At 44.8% G+C, this 19,702-nt stretch overlaps 1 protein-coding gene across 8 annotated transcripts in view; it reads right to left on the bottom strand.

Moving 5' to 3' along the window:
- INPP4A (inositol polyphosphate-4-phosphatase type I A) overlaps positions 1-19,702 on the bottom strand; it is a 195,754-nt gene that overhangs the window by 71,255 nt on the left and 104,797 nt on the right. For 7 of the 8 annotated variants that reach the window (XM_074965253.1, XM_074965276.1, XM_074965266.1 and 4 more), the window contains exons 3-4: positions 3,153-3,220; positions 794-1,021 (exon numbers count right to left, since the gene is read on the bottom strand). In XM_074965253.1, the coding sequence (XP_074821354.1) occupies positions 794-899 (106 nt within the window). In that variant the 5' untranslated portion in view covers positions 900-1,021; positions 3,153-3,220. The remainder of the gene's footprint in view (positions 1-793; positions 1,022-3,152; positions 3,221-19,702) is intronic. The other variant, XM_074965257.1, reaches the window with a different exon arrangement.

The following is a 19,702-nucleotide window of genomic DNA, read 5'->3' as shown; positions in this document are numbered from 1 at the left end:
TGGTTATGGGGTTTTTTTTAGTGCCCAAGTTACTTAGGAGCCGCAGTCCCATTTTCAAAAGCAACAAATACTTAGAATCCTACATCTCATTGAAAGGCACCTAAATGAGATTAAGCCTTGTCTATACTAGAAAGTGGAACCATTTCAATACTGACATAGTTAAAATGGTATAACTCCCCTAGGGTGGAAGTAGTTACACAGGTATGAATGTGCTTATACCAGTATAATTATCCCCTTACAGGAAGGGGAATCAGCTATATGACTATAAGGCACCTTTATAATGGCTAACACTAGGGCTTGTACCAGTATAATCATATCAGTTAAAAAATATCACATCCCTAACCAAACTGGGATCACATTCAAGTGTCGTCCAGGCCTTAAGTTACTTAGACGCTGTTGAGGATTTTACCCAATGTCTAAAGTGCGGGTTACCCAGACAGTTCGCACACACACATTCACACTTCCTCTCTTCCTCCCATCCTCTTCATCTCTGAGCCTTGTTCTGAAGCTTTGTTTTCCTTTGGCTTGTCCAATGATCATGGAAGATCTAGCCTAATCTAGCCTTCTCCTCCCTGCTGCCACTTCTAGTTCCTTGTCTATAAAATAAGGCAAAATAAGTTTTTAAAAGGCAGTCTATTGGTATTTGAATTTCAGGATAATCCCTCCATCGCATGCACTGAGGATAAACAGGAATGTTTAAAACTTCCAAAAAACAACAAAGATTTTGAAAAAATAATAATGTAAGTATGTCTGAAAGGAATATGTAGGCACCAGATGATGCAAAGGTGCTTACCTGCCAGAGACAGACCTAGCATGTCAGAGGCAATGTCAATAGTGGAGGCCCGTTGCACAGTGCGGGATTTTGCACCATGGCGGGGGCTGTGTTCTCTTGCTGTCATTTTGTCATGAAGAACACGTCTCTTCTTGCTGCTAGACGTCAGTGATTTGTCTTGCCGAAGTATGAGAGTGGAGCAGATTGTCGCCAGTCGCTAATCCTCCAATATCACCGTGCTAAGCATAACTAAAACAAAATTAAAATGACCATTGTCAACTCACTGTAACAGTGGCAAATCTATAGATTTAAAATTACCTTAAGTAACTCTGATAGAAAGCTAAATGCTGATAAAATGCAAGGTAACAATTCACATGATTCATGCTTCTGTAGGACTTTTAATGAAAACTGTCTAAATACAGTACAACTTGCAAAAAAGGCTTTTCTGTCAGGTATCTCTCAACCCTGATCTCTATTAGACAAAGGGAAGAGAGCAGCTGCTGTGTTAACTTAAATGATTACATCTTTAATGACGTTTGGTGGTTCTCATAACCCCAGGGGATTGCGAGTAAATTTGTCTGATGTGGCCTCTTTCTGTAGAAATAGGACAATAGATAAGGTCAGAGGGAGAATGGCCAGCAGAATATAAATAGAAGACAGGAAATGCTGTGGTTAGCAGTCAACAAACTCTTCCATTTTAGAATCTACCACCATTAAAAAAGGTATAACCTAAAAATATGACAGATCAGGGATATTTTACTTTGCAGCATTGTACCCTGTTGTTTTTAAGATTAATTATTAATAAACCTCATTACCATCAGGCAAGTTATTAACAATATTAATAATCATTACATTTTATAACTCACATTCCAACTGCAGACCATTTTAAAATGGAAGAGGAAAGATTTTCATGCACAATTAAGCTGTTGAACTCCTTGCAACATGATATGAATTAGTCCAATAATATATAAAAATAATGCCAACATTCCCGGTGCATATTAGACAAGATAAATACAAGGGAGCTGTGATCTTCTTCCCCAAATGGTGCCAGAAAGAAAGATGTGGGCCAGTATAGGTAAGGAGAGAAAACTATGATCTAAGGCCTGCTAAATTTGATTAGGTTGATTAATTTGAAGGTTTCCTTCCTCCCTCAGCTACATTAACACTGCAGTTATGAAACTTTTCTATATATTTCATAACATTGTTGTGGCAACTCTTTCCAACTAAGAAGAACAAGAAGAAAAATACAACAAATGGAAACGTAGTGACTGTGACCACACACACATTATTCTTGCTTCTAATGCCTCTATAACACTTCATTCTATCATGAAACCTTTCAACCACTCTGGACATCAGAGACATTTTTTTCCTTACAGGATTATGAGACAAATAATAAGGCTAATGTTTGTGAGCACAGAAGTAACTAAATTTTAAAACAGGAAACTCACTTTGGGGTGAGTTGAGAGAAGGAATTGTTGACTATCTGCTTCCAAAACCAGCAGATGGGCCACCCTATAATTCAATTCAGAATGAATAGCATTCCTTGCACATAAGAATTTATGCATCAACTGAAAGTGCCTATAAATCAATGGAGTGATGTAAATCAATTCCAAATGAAAAAAGGAACACTAATTAAATCAGTAAACCAAAAGATGAGAGACTTGCATACTTCATCCCCAAAAGTGTTAGCATGCATGACAACGAACTATACTCTTACCATAGCATGACAGTAAGCAATTGAAGCAGATAGTTTTCCAATTCTTCTAATTCATATGATGGTTAGTAAAGAGGCAGTCATCATAGAAAAGTATTTAATTTTACAAGATTTGCTCAAGTAGGAGATCTGTCATGACTCTCCGCCAGCTTCCAAATCCTCACACTCCCCCAATTTGTTTTCCTTTGAGTATTAGATTTTAGCTGACTGCTTCTGTATATAAAATGGTCTCTTACTGGTGACTAACTCTGTTAACGTCAGCATTCTAGTGGAATGTAACATTGTCACAAGAGATATATGGAGGGATCTAGACTCAGTGCCATCAAAGAACAAATCATACAAATACTTTAATTTTGTGGATAAATAATATGTTCTTATGACAGTAGCTCAAGAAACAGCTTGGGCAGATAAGGGAGACTGCCACTTCTCCAGCCAAAACCTCTGCAACTGTTGGAGCCCTTAAAACAGATCAATATTCAAAATTGAAAGACGACAAATTATCTTAGTTTTCAAGCTGAAGAACTCCTATTTAAAATACCAAATATGATCATTTTCAGAAACCTTACATACCCTTGATTATTCATCTAAATTACAAATTAAACAATTTTAAATTCCACTTGGTGATACATTTTTATTTCATAGACAATTCATACAGAGCATACTCACTGAGGGCTGTTTTCCTCCTGTTAGACAGTGTGGTTTTGCATTTCTTAAAATCAGATTTAAGGTCACATCTAAAAATAAACAGTAGTATTTATAAATGCATGCACTTACAGTTTTATGAAGACTTACACCATTTCAAAGTTGTATTTTATCAAATAATTGCATTTGTACTCCTAATTGTAGCCCATTCCCTTATAATTAGAGAGCTGCATATGTGCTTCCTAGTTGTCACATAGTTTTGCTGTGTGATAAGCTTTGCAACAGGTTTAGCAAAAGCATGTAAGTTTGACAGACAGCTTACTTCCAAACAAAATTAGCAAGGGCAACAGCCAATCATAACAGAAACAAAGAGTAACAAACTAACACTAAGGGGGACTGATTTCAAATCAGCATTTGGTGAGTGGATGAGACAACAGGAAGAAAAATATGCTAAAATGTTTACACAAAAGTCTAAAAAGCTGTAAGTATATAACTGTCAGAATGTGAGTGGTGGGTTTTTGTTTTTTTCATACTACCCTTGCTTTTCTATAGCTAAGTCTGGACTCAAACCCACAATTTTTACAATACTTTGTAATGGCGGGAAATAAGCATTGCAAAAAGAAAGAGAAAAGAATTTATTTATAAATACATCATGGGATAATTGGAGGTTTGTATTTGTTAATGGTTCAGTTTCTCCAGAGTAAATTTAAGGCCCCAAAAAGCAGAAAAGAGAACTAAATAACTTTAAACTTAAAGGGGTATGAAAATCCCACCATACTTAAACATCTTGCAAAGGGCACACTATGATGAAAGTGGGCTGGGAGAACCTCACTCTAAATTTTTTGCTTTTACTAGAGTCCAAGCAGGCCATGTTTGTGCTACAAATTGTAATTGACGCAAACTGTGGTTACATCAGCATACAGCTGCTAAAGTGTGTATAACTGCTTGGAGGTGTACATTATTTGGCTCTGCGCCAAAGGTAACCCCAGTGTGCCATGCATAGCTGTCTGGCGAAATGCCTTTTCAAAATTTTTGCAATATGGGATATAAATGACTTAACTAGGGACCTCTGGGAGCTAAGGGTCAAGTTCAAAGCATCCAACTTTCTCCATCTCCTCATCCCATCCATAGCCCATAATTTTTGCACCTTTTTAAAAAAAAATCCCACAAACCCACACGGCACTTTTTGATCTCTGTCATTTCTGACAGAAATGGGTGCTTCGGGGCTTGAGCACCCACGTTGAAAAATTGGTGGGTGCTCTGCACCCACCAGCTGCCAAGCTAAACACTAAATACATTCTTATAAGACTAATACCTGTTTTGAGCAAAACTAACACACGGGTGAACTGGTCTGGTCTCCAGCTATAAGTTTGTCAGTTCTTAGCTAATGCCTATAGCCTGGGCAAGAACTGGCATCTGGTTTGCCAGCATCACAACCGGATTTACAATCACAACGGAAAGGGGAAGATAAGTTTCAAAATTCCTTTCCCTCATTGTTATAAACACTGCTGATAAGACCCGCTTATTGAGACTTCAGCTTTGGAGCACCTCAGCATGGCACTGCTCCCCAGCCCCAGCCATGGTGAGTATAGCTTATAAAAAGTGAGGAGAGGAAAGGATTTTCCGTTGCATGAAGCTAAGAAATTTCAGTCCCTATTCCATGGGTACTAACATAGGGCAACGGCACTGGATGTTGACACTATTTTCCACAAGCGGTGGTGATTTTAGCCAATATCCCACTCCTCAGGGTAACAAAGGCACAGGGCTCATCTGCGACTGGCATCTGGAAGCTGCCCAGACCCATATGTTGCTAGCCTTTTTATTACGACTCCAGCCAAACTCATTGCACAGTGGCATGGGAAAGTGCCCTACCACAAAGGAAGAAATAAGGCAGCCTTCCCTAGAAGCCCTCGGAGAGGATTGCAGAGTATCTCCATGAAATTTGCATTGAAATCTCTCAGGAGAATTAAAGGGACATCCCTATGTACATAAAGAAGTACACCATATCCTCATCCTCCACCCCCCCAGCGCCAATCCTACAGGTAAATAAAAAGCAGATGCAAACTCTACCTCTGTTGCACCCATACCTCTTCTTGATTGAGTAAAACAATGAGAAGTCAGGTTTCAGAGTAGCAGCTGTGTTAGTCTGTATCCGCAAAAAGAAAAGGAGTATTTGTGGCACCTTGAGACTAACCAATTTATTTGAGCATAAGCTTTCGTGAGCTACAGCTCACTTCATCGGATGCAATACCTGTCTTGTTAACTCAATACCTGTCTTGTTAACTTGGGGACAGGCTGGTCACCATCTCTAAGTTTAAACCTTGCAAGGAAAAATGGATGCACGCAAGTTACCCAAGGTCCCTTCCCCTTCACCAGGCTCATCCACACTCATCTGGTGGGACTGGCTAGACCGTGGCAGAGTCTTGAACAGTCCAGGCTTGTCGTATGGCTGGAGTCCCCCACTGCATCTCCGCCTCGCCTCCTCGCGGTTCACACCACAGGACTCTGTCGTGGGTTCCTCCAAGGTATTCACAGTGGTTGCAGTGTGCAGGTGGAGTCCCTGCTAACTATGACATGCAGTTTGTTGTAAAAGCAACAGGTCTGTGGGAGCAGCACCAGATCTATTATTGTTCTCCCTGGTCCTGTGATATCCCTGGCGAAGTTCCTTCACTTGCATGCAAAACAAATGCTGATCCCAGTTGTACCCCATTGTCTGCTTCACCCATGCCATCTGCTCGTAGATGTCCACTTTTCTATGCCTGGTCTGTAGCTGTATTTGCACAGCTTCTTCCCCCACAAGCCAAGGAGAGATCTATGTCTACTCCAAGCAGGAGTGTGCCTAGTGCGTGGAGTTGGCCTAGTCGGTTGGGAGAGTGGCACACAACAAGATGAGCACACCTGGCAGCTCACGCAAGGTGGGCAATCTGGAAAAGGCATTTCAAAAACACACATAGGAGGGGGGTGGCTTCCAGTCTCTGTGACCCCGGGGCAGTGGAGTTTAAAATTTTAACCAGAGAGGTGACTGGCGCAGGGAGTAGGGCACTGTGTGACAGCTGTTGGAGGACTGTTAGGGTTTATATAGGTCACACAGTGTCTACACTTGCGCTGCATCAACCTCTGGAGGTCGACCATGGCTCAACATTCTTCAGGGAGGTGGTTCTACTGCATTGTTGTAATAGGGTGCTTATGTCTGCCACAGACAAATTTGAGTGTAGACACATGCACAAATAGGTTCACGCAAGGTAACTTACGTTGCCCTAACTTTGTAGTGTAGGACTAGGCCAGGCCTTGTTACTCAAGCTTGCTTAAGGACATGGTCCAAAAGAGGACAGGCACAGAAGGTTAGGTGGAAAGAAACAGACTGCAGCTTTATTAAAGTAGTTCAGGTACAAATCAATGGAGGCATAATCCTTTCCAAACTAAAGCTTATATAATACTAATGGACCAGGTTGCTTCCTTCTGCTACCCAAAACCGCTGTCCCACCAAATAAACCCAGTGGCCCCAATGATACACATAATCCAGTCAGGATGCCAAGCCACACCCAGTCTGGAACATGCAAATTGAGCCATCGCATATGTAGATTATGAGTTTGTTCACTGAAAAAAAAATGACCCATCGCTGACAATGGGTGTAACTGACTCCGTACCGAACATGTTTTTGCTGCAAGTGAAGGCTTCATCCATGGTTTCTGAAGTGGTGCGGAATACAGTTTGCCTTTGTCCACACTAGCCGCCACACTATGTTCATCATCAGCTCAGCGGCACCCATTGTCATCACTATGGCCAGCAGTAGCTCATTTTTATTGTGCAGAAAAGGCTTGTGACAGACTGCATTCTGTCATATGAGCAATACTGACTACCACCGCCTACCACCCCTGTACTCAGGCTCCAAAAAGCTGATCTTTATCAGATGCCATTTCAAGAACCCTACAACACTCACCAAGGACTATCTGCTTGGCTGCATCTCTCCATATGCCATAGGCTTAAGATTTAAAACTGTCAACTCCACAACTGTGATATGCATCCCAACAATCTGAATGATGTTGAGGAAATGCAGGTTACCTCTGTGCCCCAAATTCTGACCTTCACAAACAGAAACTAATATCCTCACTTCCATCTCAGTCACTTTGCAAGTATAAAATCACTCACAGCTGTTTAGCCTGCTTCAGTCTTCACACTCTTCTGGAAAACAGCTTAACCATCCCCATGAAACAGCACACAAGTCAGCAAAGATCAATCCCTTTTCATCCTGAAACTCCCTCTTCTTTCCTAGCCCCTTCTCCTCCAACTCTCCCCGCACATACACCATACATAAATAATTATGGGAACAAGGGTAACCAAAATTCACACAAAGGCAGGAGAAGGAGACCACTCCACATACACCACCACCTGAAACCAAAGAAGAAACCCTACTTTCTCTCAACCCTCTATTTCAACAGGTTTCAAACTTTTTGAGCTGAGCCACAATTTTTGGTTGCGCCCCCTCCAACCCAGACAAAAATAGACACATGCAAGGCTGGGTGGCCACTTGGTGTGAGTAAGGGGGTGGACATGTCACTCCCTCCCCAAGCCACACCGCGTGGGGCTGGCATCGCAGATAGCCGCCCGAGCATTCCTCTGTGCTCCCCTACAGGGGTGCGCCTCAGTCTGAAAACCTCTGCTCTATTTCTATGCCATTGCACATGCTCTGGCCACAGAGCCACATCCCACGATTGGGGGAGGGGCAGTGGCAGAGGAGGAATCTCTATCACTGACTTACATGTGTGAAGAAAACAAAAGAGAATCTCATAATCACTGACACTCTATCACTGAGGTCTGGATCCTTACAAGTGGGTGCAACAGTTCTGCCAGCCAAATCAGTGCAGATTACCACATTCCTACCAGAGCACTACACTCCAAGTGCACTTGTGGACCAACCAAGAAAGGACAAAATACTTCTGAAAATGGCCAGGGGTTGTGACCATGTAAGGAATTTATCATCATTTCCATGAAGGAGTTGTGGAGGAGGTCGTGGTGAAGATTGAACTACCGTAATTTTAATAACTGTCAGGACTTCATAAATGCTTCCATTACCACACTGCCAAATCAGACTAGAGAAGCTGCTACTGTCCAATGTGCTTTGGAGAATCAGAAAAGTAACTGGTTCTCTCAGATCGCTTCCTAGGAAGAACACTCCCATGCTCAGAGACCATTTCGCTAATTTGCAATGAACCATGAAAGCCACTTTTCCAAGAAGCTTGTAAAAGTAAGCATTCAGACCCACACTTTGACAACCTGTGGGGCAGTGGGCAAAAGCACCAGTTCTGTGGCTTTAAGCCAACTGAGAGTACCTCCCCACCACGAAAATTCTCACCCACCAACTATGGCCAGGTTCTAGCCTTTTTGCACAACCTGAGCAGCACAAAGAGGCTGTATCCTAACTGAGACATTGGTCCTCTGTCTATTATCAAGGGAACCCCCCCCCCCATCTACTGTTAATTGGTTCAACGATCCCCTCTTTGAAAAGAGTTTTGATTACCATGAACCAAAAAGGTCCTCCCAATAGTGCCCAGCCAGGTACCAATCATTTTTACTCTTTATTATGCTAAAATTGAGTGCCTGCAGGTGGCAAGAAGCCACCAGCTGGAGGGCAGGAAGTGCATTAAAGAAAATGAATACAAATACATTCATGCAGTGTGGAAATCCCCCAATACATCCTTTCACTGACATTTCGACTAAGTGCCGTGTAAACTACAGGAAGTGGTTTTCTTCCTTTTCCCACACCCTTCTCCACCTACTTAGATATGACCTATAAATCACACTGTTTTTCTTCTTGATCATCCTACAAAAGTTATTAGAAGCTTTAAAAAACTCAGTTAATCTAGAAACTAATTTTAACCACACTGTGATATTTGGGAGCACTTAACTGGAAACTGCAATTTAGGCCATTTAATTAGTCAGCTCCTTGTGTAAATGAAGACAATTTGTATATATTCACAACTGAAAAATAAGCAGCAGACTCACTTTTTTAAATTTAATTTACTCATGATCAAAATATTCCCATTTCTTTAGTTCTATCTCCATTAATACAAAATATGTACGCCTACATCTGAAAGCAAGTATTAATTACAGAAATAAATAGCCCGTTAAGCAGAGAGATCTGTATACAATAGCTAGAAAGAACAAAAAGCATGGTTATGTTCTGCTTTGTAGAATTTTTAAACAGCTTCATCAACTAGAAGAGAGAACAACGCAATTGAAACCATAAGTCTTGCTACAACACAGTTTGAAATTCAACAACCAATCATTTTACCACAAAAAGAAAGAAACAAAAAACAGCTTACAAATGTATCTATCATTTAAATGAATTTTTACCTTTTTCCCATGAAATATGGAGGCTACATTCTGATGCAGTTTCTGGTTCATGGAATGATTTCTCTATGATTTACAACATGGCTACAGGGCTATATAGGACCTCTCTGGAAATCTACAGTTCCATGAAGTCCATTAAGGATTTCATTATTGTTATTGGTTTTATGTGGAAGGCACTCAAATTGCCACCCATTTCTGGGCAAACAGATAATGTGAATGAGCTGGGGGGAGACAGGAGAAAATACAGAGAAAAAGCACTGAAATGAATAAAAATACATTTGTAAATCAGAAATTTGACACTCATTTTGTTGGAATGCAAGCGTGACTTACAGCAGAATCAATACATTGAACCATAAAGATTCCTTTCAACCACCCCATATGCTAATGTACTATATTTAATAAAGCCATTTTATTCTCATCACAAAGTAATCCAACAAGCATAGGATCATGTGTTGATACTATTCTCTTAATTTTGCATATATGTTTAGTGCATTATATCCAGGTTCTGCCTTGTCTTGCTAGCATACAGTAGGCCACGACTCTGCAATGGGACCCTGCACTAGGGACATGAGAAAGTATACCCCAAGGTTTAGTCTGATATTGAGGTTTGCTGAATGACGACAGACTGCTGAATCGGGACATAGGTATGTTGAAGTGTCTCACTAGTTTTGTCCATTTTACGTGGCACTTCTGTATCTTGCAATTATTCAACACTTATTTTTAAATGTCTAAAAAATGCACACATATAAATATGCCAGAGGACAAGCTTAAAATATGTGATTTCTTTGAGTTTCATCCCACTGTAACTAATTGACCCAGCAAATGAAGTAACTAATTGGTAAAAAAATTAATGATAAACAAAGGAGCTATATTCCACAGCTGTTATTACTGGGATTAATGCAGTGTAATTTATGGCACTAATATAAATATATAAATGCAATTTTTTCCAACAGTTTTCAGTTGGTACTGTTACGAATTATACGGCCCAGAATAAAGTCATATATGCAGATATGCTAACTTTTCCTTAACAGTACTTAAGTCTTCAATAACCACCACCCCCATATATATATTACATAATTAAACGTTTGTTATACATAGCATAAAATATGTGCACTGCTGAAACAATATTCTTAGCTTAACCATTTAAGAACAATTTATAAGTACCAGAATATTAATATCATAGTATTTAGGGTAAGAAAAATATTTTGCTACAAATATTTCATATATTATGCAGGCACTGAGTGCAGTAGTACCCAATATCGTCACTGATCTAGGATTATGTTGATATCTTTCTAGTGAAATAACTGTTTTGGTTCCAGAGGTCTGTTACCCTTTTTGTTGCCTTCATTGATAATTTCTGGTACATTAACAGATTGTACTGCGTTGAGATATACAAGAGCTGGAATTGCAAACTCAGTATTTCATTAATTTCACAGTATATTTTGCTGTAAAATCTGTTCAGACGACATTCAAACAGTATGTATGGAGTCCTAATTTGGATGACATTATTCTAGATTTGGTAAACTCATACTGGCTATTCATCGTTCTGGCCAGAGTTCTGGGGACTGTGTCAACTGCCACCTGAGGATTTGTTTCGTTTCTTTGCAACAATGCCAGCCTCGCACCACAAGACGGCACAATGTAGACCAGCTAGGCAAATAGCTGGTGACAGTCCACAACGTTCTGTTGACTCCGCTCCTCTTACCTGCTGCAGGTGGTGTCTGCATGCAGAGAGGCAGGAGGCTCACAGACAGAGAGGGGCATAGGCAGCGAGTTATATGGGCCCGTGGTGCCTTGGCACCAGCAATATTCAGAGCCCAGGGGCCCAGCTCCACCAATATTTGGGGCTGGGTGTCCCCCCCACTGGCCCACCTGCCACCACCCCGCGCCTCCTACGAGTGTCCCCCAGCCTCCCCTTGCTGCTCCCACGCACCCACCCGGAGCAGAGCGTCCCTGCCTCTGCTGTGCAGCTCCATGCTGCCTCCCTGCAGCAACTGCTGCCGCAGGGTCCTAATGCCCCCCTTCCCCATCTCCACTGCCAGGGCAGACTGAGTCTGAGCCTGCCCTTCCACCTCAGACCCTTCCCTTTTCCGGCGGGACCCTCCACCAGCACAGGGGGCCCCCCCCACCCGCAGTCACCACTTCTGCCCCATGATGGGCAAGGAGGCAGCCCCATCCCTCACCCCCACAGAGGCTACAGTCAGGGGCAACAGCAGGGAAGGAGGCGTACGCAGCATCCCCCGGCACCCACCGTGGGGGAGGCGAGGGAGATACCTGGACCTGACAGAGGCCCTAGGAGCACATGCAGTGACAGTGGTGGGGGTGAGTGTGCTGCTGAGGGGGCGGGAAAGGGGGGCTCCTCCCCCAGAGTTTGCTGCTCCCAGGAGGGAAAGGGCTGGGTGGAGTCCTCCTCTCTGGCCCCTGTCCTGGAGCATCCTGCCTGCACCCCAAACTCATCCCCAGCCCTGCCCCACCCCAGAGCCCACAACCCTAGCCAGAGCTTTCACCCCCCACACACACCCTCAACCCTCTACCCTAGCCCTGAGCCCCTCCAGCACCCCAAACACCTCATCCCCAGTCCCAGCCAGAGCCCTCATACCCCTGCACTCCAACCCCCTGCCTTAGCCCTGAGCCTCTCCAACACCACAAACCCCTCATCTCCAGTCCCAGCCAGAGCCCTCATCCCCCCACACCCTAACCCTCTGCCCGAGCCCTGAGCCTAACACCCCAAACCCCCCACCCCAGACAGAGCCCTCACCCCCCATACTCCTACTGTCACCCTGAGCCCCTCCCACAACCCAAACCCCTCATTCCCAGCCCCAGACAGAGCCATCACCCTCTACACCAGTACTCTTGCCCTGAGCCGCTCCCACACCCCAAACCCCTCATCTGCTGCCATACCCCACAGCCCTCACCCCTGCACCCCCTCCCAGTCCCAAACTCCCTCCCAGAACCTGCACCCCCTCCCTCCATACCCTCTCCCATCTCCAAACTCCCTCCCAAACCTGCACCCCCTCCCATCCCCAAACTCCCTCCCAGAGCCTGCACCCCAATCCCCTGCCTCAGCCTAGGGCCTGCACCCCAGACCTCCTCCCCCACCCAAACTCCCTTGGGCAAAGTCTTAGGCAGGTGGGGGTGGAGTTTGGGCAGGGGCGGGTTCTGGGCACCACCAAAAAGTATACAAACCTGCCGCCCCTTAGGAGGGGGACAGAGCATTTACCCTCCACCGAGATTATGTGACCGGGAAGGGGAAGTACATCCCTCTCACCAGTTTACCCTTCCAGGATCTTGTTGGGGGGCTAGGGGAAAGAGGCCACTGGAGGAAAGAAGGGGACTGGCCCCACCCCGATATAAAGTAAGTAGGAAATAATGCACCATGAAGTTGCAAGTGGGGAATGGGATCAGGCCTGCTTTTCTCCCAGAATACTCTAGAGGGGGCTAGAAAGCCAGTGGGTCTCCAGAGAAGCACCAGGAATTACTGGCATATCCAATAAACTAGCCAGGGAAAAATACTACTGACCAGAGAAGTCTGGGACAAGTAGAAGTGCTATCTGAGCAAGCGACAACCCCAGGTTTCCTGACTGCCAGACCAAGACACGAGGGCAGCTGGATGCAAGCTGAATGAGGTCAGGCAGAGCAGCAAAGGGAAGGTGGGCTGAAAGGGGCTGAGTGGGAATGAAGTGAAGAGAACTGAGCTTCCCCTCAACAAATGGGAGAAGGCACTGAGGCTGCAGAGCTATTGGACTGAGCTCTTTATCTGTACGCCATAAGTAATGCCTTGGAAGCAGGGCCAGGTACACTGCTGAGCATGCCTGAGGCCAAGCCTCAGTTTGTATGTATTCAATAGCATGCTGATCAGAAGTCTGTGGGAATGGGAACCATGGAAGCGACTGTTTGGGTCTGAACTTTTCTGTTATAATTCGGGAGTTCAAAGAGTCCTTTGCCATAAAAGCAAATATTTTCATTTTCTAGCCAAGCCAGAATAGCCACATAGCAGTTTTCAGAGCACTACAACCCCCCACTACAGGTCATCATCAGAAATAGAACCCAAGACCTCAAGCACCAAAAATACAGCCCTCAACTATTTGAGCTAAACTAAGAACTCCATTAGCACTAGTCATGGGCTCTTATCCTCTATGCGAACCATCAACTAGGAGGAAATAGGACACAATTTAGCCAATGTGTTACACAAAATTAGCTGCCCTAGACACTGCTGCAGGACAAGAGTATAATTTGGAGAAAAAATAAAAACTATAGGCCACAGCTAGAGAGTTCACAGGCAGCTATATTTTTGCCAGAAAGATAAACAGCAATGTAATTTGCTACCCAAGCCAGCATAGGTTTTATTGTAAAATAAACTACTATTTGGTTATGTGCTGCTGCAAAAAACACAATTTCAGGAGAGAGAGGACTTCTTAAAACATTATTACAGCCATTGGCAATTCCAAACTTCTAATGCCGCTGCCAGATAGTTTAATTTCCTAGATCAATCCTTGCCTTTAAAAACATCTGTAAGAAAAAGTTACATATACACAGACTTGGATGGTTTACAAATATTTTGAAAAAATATCAGACTACCCAGTTTGGATTTTGGGTTTAGAAAAACCAGTAAAGGTTGAAGCAGCAGAGGGTAATGCCAAAGACATAGGCTGAGTAAGTGAGAAGTACGTGAAACACAAGAGTATACTAAGGAATATGAGGAACTTAAAACTGCATATACTTGAAGAAATGGGAGCTCTCAAGATGGAATCAGACCAAACATCAGCAAAACATTTTATATGCTTGGTTTAAATAGTTCTCCAATATAACCGAGTCTGGAATTCACATAATTCCTGTATGAATATTGTTTTCTCACCAGTCTTCCCATATGGAATTTTTTTCCCTCCCCACATGGAAGTTTTCAGAATCAATTGTAAGATTTGGATTTGGCCAAAATAAACAACGATAGCTATTTGCTAAGGTGTGATTACACAAGGCATCTACTGTAGAAAATAAATTTATTGTAGCAGGTATTAAGGTGCTTTCCATGTTAAATAATGGCACAAGATTACGTTAGATAAGAAAGCTTGCAAGGGATAGCAAGAGTCCTTTGAACTAATATCCAGAGTTTACGGTGTGAAATCAGACATATCGGAAAACTGTGCGGTAGTTCTCTATTCAGAAAGTTTATTCCTCCTCATTCTTTGAGATACTCCAAGAGGAGTGGTTTATTCAAGAGGAGAGGGAGTGATTTAGTACATCTGTGTGGATTATATTATTTGCCTAGACCACTAATTCGCTTAAGGGCCAGACAGATAAACAGTTCAGTCAAAAGTTGAGAGAGAGAAATTAACAGTCCTATACATAAGGGCTGAAGCTTTCAAACTTCTTGAGTCCAGGGCCTCTCTCCCACTGTTTTCCAAAATCCATCCCCCTCCCCCCCCCACCACACACACACTCCCACCCTAAAAACCACTAGCTTTCAGTGGCTAGCCAAGTCGCTGCCAGAGGCGCAATGACCACACCGCTATTTTTAGCGTGCCAACTCGGTGGCCAGTAGCCGTAGTCTGTCACCCAGACTGAGAGGCCTATTCCTAGTAGCAATGTAGATTTACCCTCAGCAGCACGCACTTCCCCTTTCAAAAAAAAACTACAAGAGGAAGCAGAATTCAATGACCAACTTTCCTCTGAAGCCTAGCCTGGTATGCACTAGAAGGATGACCCATTGCGGAAACCTGATATCAAACATAGCTTGATCTTTGTCTTTGGTGTTCTGCTGTTAAGCTACACTGTGGACAATTTTCATTAAGAACAGGTTATTTTACTAGAGTGGAGACTAGGCCTGGGTGTACATTTCAAGTGGCATTTTTAAACTAGAAATTGCCAATCACACTAGTATTATTTTTGTGTGGTCTAACAATTTTTGAACAGTTAGGGCTGACAATACTGCTGTTTACAGGCTCCCCAGATTGCACTGAACTCAGCACTGTATGCAGAGATTGAGTAAAAAGTCCCTACAGACCCACAATTTGAGAATCCCTAATACGGTTGCCAGGCATCCGGTTTTCGACCAGAATGTCTGGTCAAAAAGGGACCCTGGCGGCTCCAGTCAGCACAGCTGACCGAGCCATTAAAAGTCCGGTCGGTGGTGCAGTGGGACTAAGGCAAGCTCCCTGCCTGCCCTGGCTCCACATGGCTCCCGGAAGCGGCCGCCATGTTCGGCTCCTAGGTGAAGGGGCGATCAGGTAGGGTCCATGCGCTGCTCCCGTGCTGAGTGCCAGCTCTGCAGCTCCCATTGGCCAGAAACCGTGACCATGCAGAGCCTTCTGGCAGCCCGATGCCTAGAAGCTGGACATGGGGACCACTTCCGGGAGCCACATGGAGCCAGGGCACGCAGGGAATCTGCCTTAGCCCCACTGCGCCGCTGACCGGGAACCACCTGAGATACACACCGCCCAGCTAGAGCCCGAACCCCCTCCTGCACCCCAATCCTCTGCCTCAGCCCTGAGCCCCCCCCCAGAGCCCACACACCACACCCTCTCCTGCACTCCAACCCCCTGCCCAGCCCTGAGTCCCCTCCTGCATCCAAACTTCCTCCTGGAGCCTGGACCCCACACCCTCTCCCACACTCCAACCTCCTGCCCCAGCCCAGTGAGGGTGGGGGAGAGTGAGGGAGGAGTGAGTGGGGGTGGAGCCTCGACGAAGGGGTGGGGCAGGGCGGGGCCTCGACAAAGGGGTGGGGCAAGAGTGTTTGGTTGTGTGTGATTAGGAAGTTGGCAACCCTAACCCCTAAATTAAAGAACGATAGCCATAGACTGCTCTTTAAGATCCAGCCTCTGATCATTGTGAGGCGTTCTATGCTCCTAGCATAATATATTTGCTTACACTAAAACATGAAATGATCCCCCACACACAGCCACCACATAACCAAATCACACGCACCTTTGGCAAATGAGATATTGTTATTCCAAATATCATAAACCCGTAACATTTTATTTTATGCTACTTCCTGATTAAAGGGGATTAAACAACCTTGTGGAGAAGATACATTCTTTAAATGGTTGATTCGTTGGAGCGTTTGCTTTTTTTCTAAAAGACAGACGGATACCCACTTCTATGAAGAGTAATCTATAAAGTGACAGAACTGTCTAGAAACCTGACTAAATTAGCATGATTCAATTCCTATAATAGCAGGTCTTCTTAAATGTTATATGAGTCACATAGCTAGCACTGTAGCTAAGGTTGCAAAATAATTTCAGTTGTAACCTATTTTCATATGTACAACACATTCCAAAACATTCACCTTTCACTCTGAAATTTTCCATGTTTCGTATCTATCAAAAGGTGAATTTGTTTTTGGAAAGTGTGAGCAAAGTCCCTTCTGGGGATTTTGAGTTTTGTAAGGGAAAGTATAATAATGACAATCATTTTTCCAACTTAAATAAAAAGAAGTGCCATGCTTTTTTCAACCAAGAAAATTGAAAACAGCTGTAATGTGTAAACTCGGCAATGTAAATGGAGCTTAATGAAGTTCACGTCTGTGACCAAATATAAAAATAAAGATGGATTTGATAATCGTGATATCAGTGAAAAAAATCATCGCCAAGAACGCTCAGTTGGCATCTGCTAAGATTTTTTTTTAAAGCAGAGGCTAATGAAGTCCTCTCCAATCCATGGTATCACAGTGCCTCAGTTTGGAGACAACACACACACGTTAAAAGGTCCTGAACCACACACCCCAAAACCATGAGTCTGGCTCAAAAATCATTAAATTAAAAAGAACTAATCATAGAATCTCAGGGTTGGAAGGGACCTCAGGAGGTCATCTAGTCCAAGCCCCTGCTCAAAGCAGGACCAATCCCCAATTTTTGCCCCAGATCCCTAAATGGCCCCCTCAAGGATTGAACTCACAACCCTGGGTTTAGCAGGCCAATGCTCAAGCCACTGAGCTATCCCTCCCCCCTTGTTTTTTTATCTGTCTCATAGACTCATAGAATATCAGGGCTGGAAGGGACCTCAGGAGGTCATCTAGTCCAACCTTCTGCTCAAAGCAGGACCAATCCCCAATTTTTGCCCCAGATCCCTAAATGGCACCCTCTAGGATTGAACTCAGAACCCTGGGTTTAGCAGGCCAGTGCTCAAACCACTGAGCTAGAACTTCTTCCACACACTCACAGTTGTGCATACGTGAGAGAGAAAGAAAGAAACAGTGAGAATGCTGTTAACTCTTGCAAATTTATAGTCAATAAGGTGTTGGCCCATGAGGCAGGAGCTCTAACCAGAACCCTGTTTTTCAACCTTTTTAGATTCAGGACCCATTTGTAAACAGTGATGGCCGGTTGCAACCCAGAGATCCACCTGGACGTGCCCTCAGACTTGATTCCCCCTCCCCCCGCCCCGTAGAGGTCCATTGAAAGGGAGGGGTCCAAACCAATATTTCACATACCCACAACAGATGTTTCTGGTAGGGGGGCTTCCCCAGCTGTTAACTGGAGGGAGAGGTGAAAAGCTGAGATAACCCCCATGGAGGGACAGAGGGCAAGGGAAGAGGGGGATTTGGGAGCCTAGGAGTGAATCTGGGGGTGTAGTGAGGAAGGAATTGGGATTCTGGGGGAGATGGAAAAGGAATTGGGGGAAGGATATGGGGCAGAGGGTTGGCGAGTCAACAACTCCCCAAAAGACACACACACACAACCCATGGGAGGAAGAGGGTAAAGGGGTGGGTCTGAAGGAAGGAGCTGGGAGGCAGCAGCATCCAGGATGGGTGGTTTGACAGAGGGGGAGTCGCCTGGCTATTGGGAAGGGTACATGGGGGGGGGGTCCAGACTGGGGAGCATAATGGGGGTTTGGAAGACTGGGTGTTGTCTGGCTGTGGGGCATGGGGCAGTGCATCATGTGTGGGGGGAATACTGGAGAACCTGAAAACAATTACTCCCTCTCAGCTCCTGTCCTGTGGAGCTGGCTGGGCTCGGCTCCTCACTCTGGGCATTGCAACTTCTGGGGACAGCCAGACCACATTTGTGAGAAGGGTTTTGAGACCTGGTGTATGGGGTTGCAGTGCCATTCACTCAAATTTGACCAGTCCGGCCCACGTAATCATGACAGAAAGGCCAGATCTTAGCGGTGCTGTGATCCCATGCAGCAGGTCACAATACCCAGAGCGGGGAGCTGAGCCCAGCCAGCCCCATGACCCTTTAACGCATTCTAGTGACCCAGTTTTGGGTGGCAACCCATGGGTTGAGAAACTCTGTACTTGAGGACTCAGCTGAGCATGGGGCTGCTTTGAGCTAACTATTGTACGAACACATAGTAAGACACAGTCCTTGCCCCAAAGAGCTTGCTGGCTAGTGCCAAATACAGTAGTGAGTGTGCCATGGGAGTGGTTACTGAGATCCATGAAGCTTGCCTTACACAGGGGCCATGAAAACATCCATTGGATGGGAGCAACTTTTACTCTCTGCTGAGCTGGGCTGGATTCAAGCTGGTTGAAAGAGTTGAAAGGCTCTACAGCTCAACAGTAGGGCCCTACCAAATTCACGGCCATGAAAAACACATCACGGACTGTGAAATCTGGCCTTCCCCCATGAAATCTGATCTTTTGGGTGCTTTTACCCTATACGATACAGATTTCATGGGGGGAGACCAGCGTTTCTCAAATTGGAGGTCCTGACCCAAAAGGGAGTTGCAGGGAGGATCACAAGGTTATTTAGGTTTCAGAGTAGCAGCCGTGTTAGTCTGTATTCGCAAAAAGAAAAGGAGTACTTGTGGCACCTTAGAGACTAACCAATTTATTTGAGCATAAGCTTTCATGAGCTACAGCTCACCAATTAGGGGAGTCAGATATTGCCACCCTTCCTTCTGTGCTGCCTTCGGAGCTGGGCAGCCGAAGAGCAGCACCGGCTGGCCGGGCACCCAGCTCTCAAGGCAGCGCCCTGCCAGCAGCAGCACAGAAGTAAGGGTGGCAATACCATACCATGCCACCCTTACTTCTGCGCTGCTGCCTTAGAGGTGGGCGGCCAGAGAGCGACGGCTGCTGATCAAGGGCCCAGCTCAGAAGGCAGCAATGCAGAAGTAAGGGTGGCAACAACATACCAGGCCATCCTTACTTCTGTGCTGCTGCTGGTGGCGGCTCTGCCTTCAGAGCTAGGTGCCTGGCCAGCAGTCACTGCTCTCTGGCCGCCCAGCTCTGAAGTCAGAACCACCCCCAGCAGCAGCGCAGAAGTAAGGGTAGCAGTATAGCAACC

Source organism: Natator depressus, chromosome 1, assembly GCF_965152275.1.
Source record: "Natator depressus isolate rNatDep1 chromosome 1, rNatDep2.hap1, whole genome shotgun sequence".
Taxonomy (NCBI): Eukaryota; Metazoa; Chordata; order Testudines; family Cheloniidae; genus Natator; species Natator depressus.
This window is presented reverse-complemented; position numbering and strand designations above follow the sequence as displayed.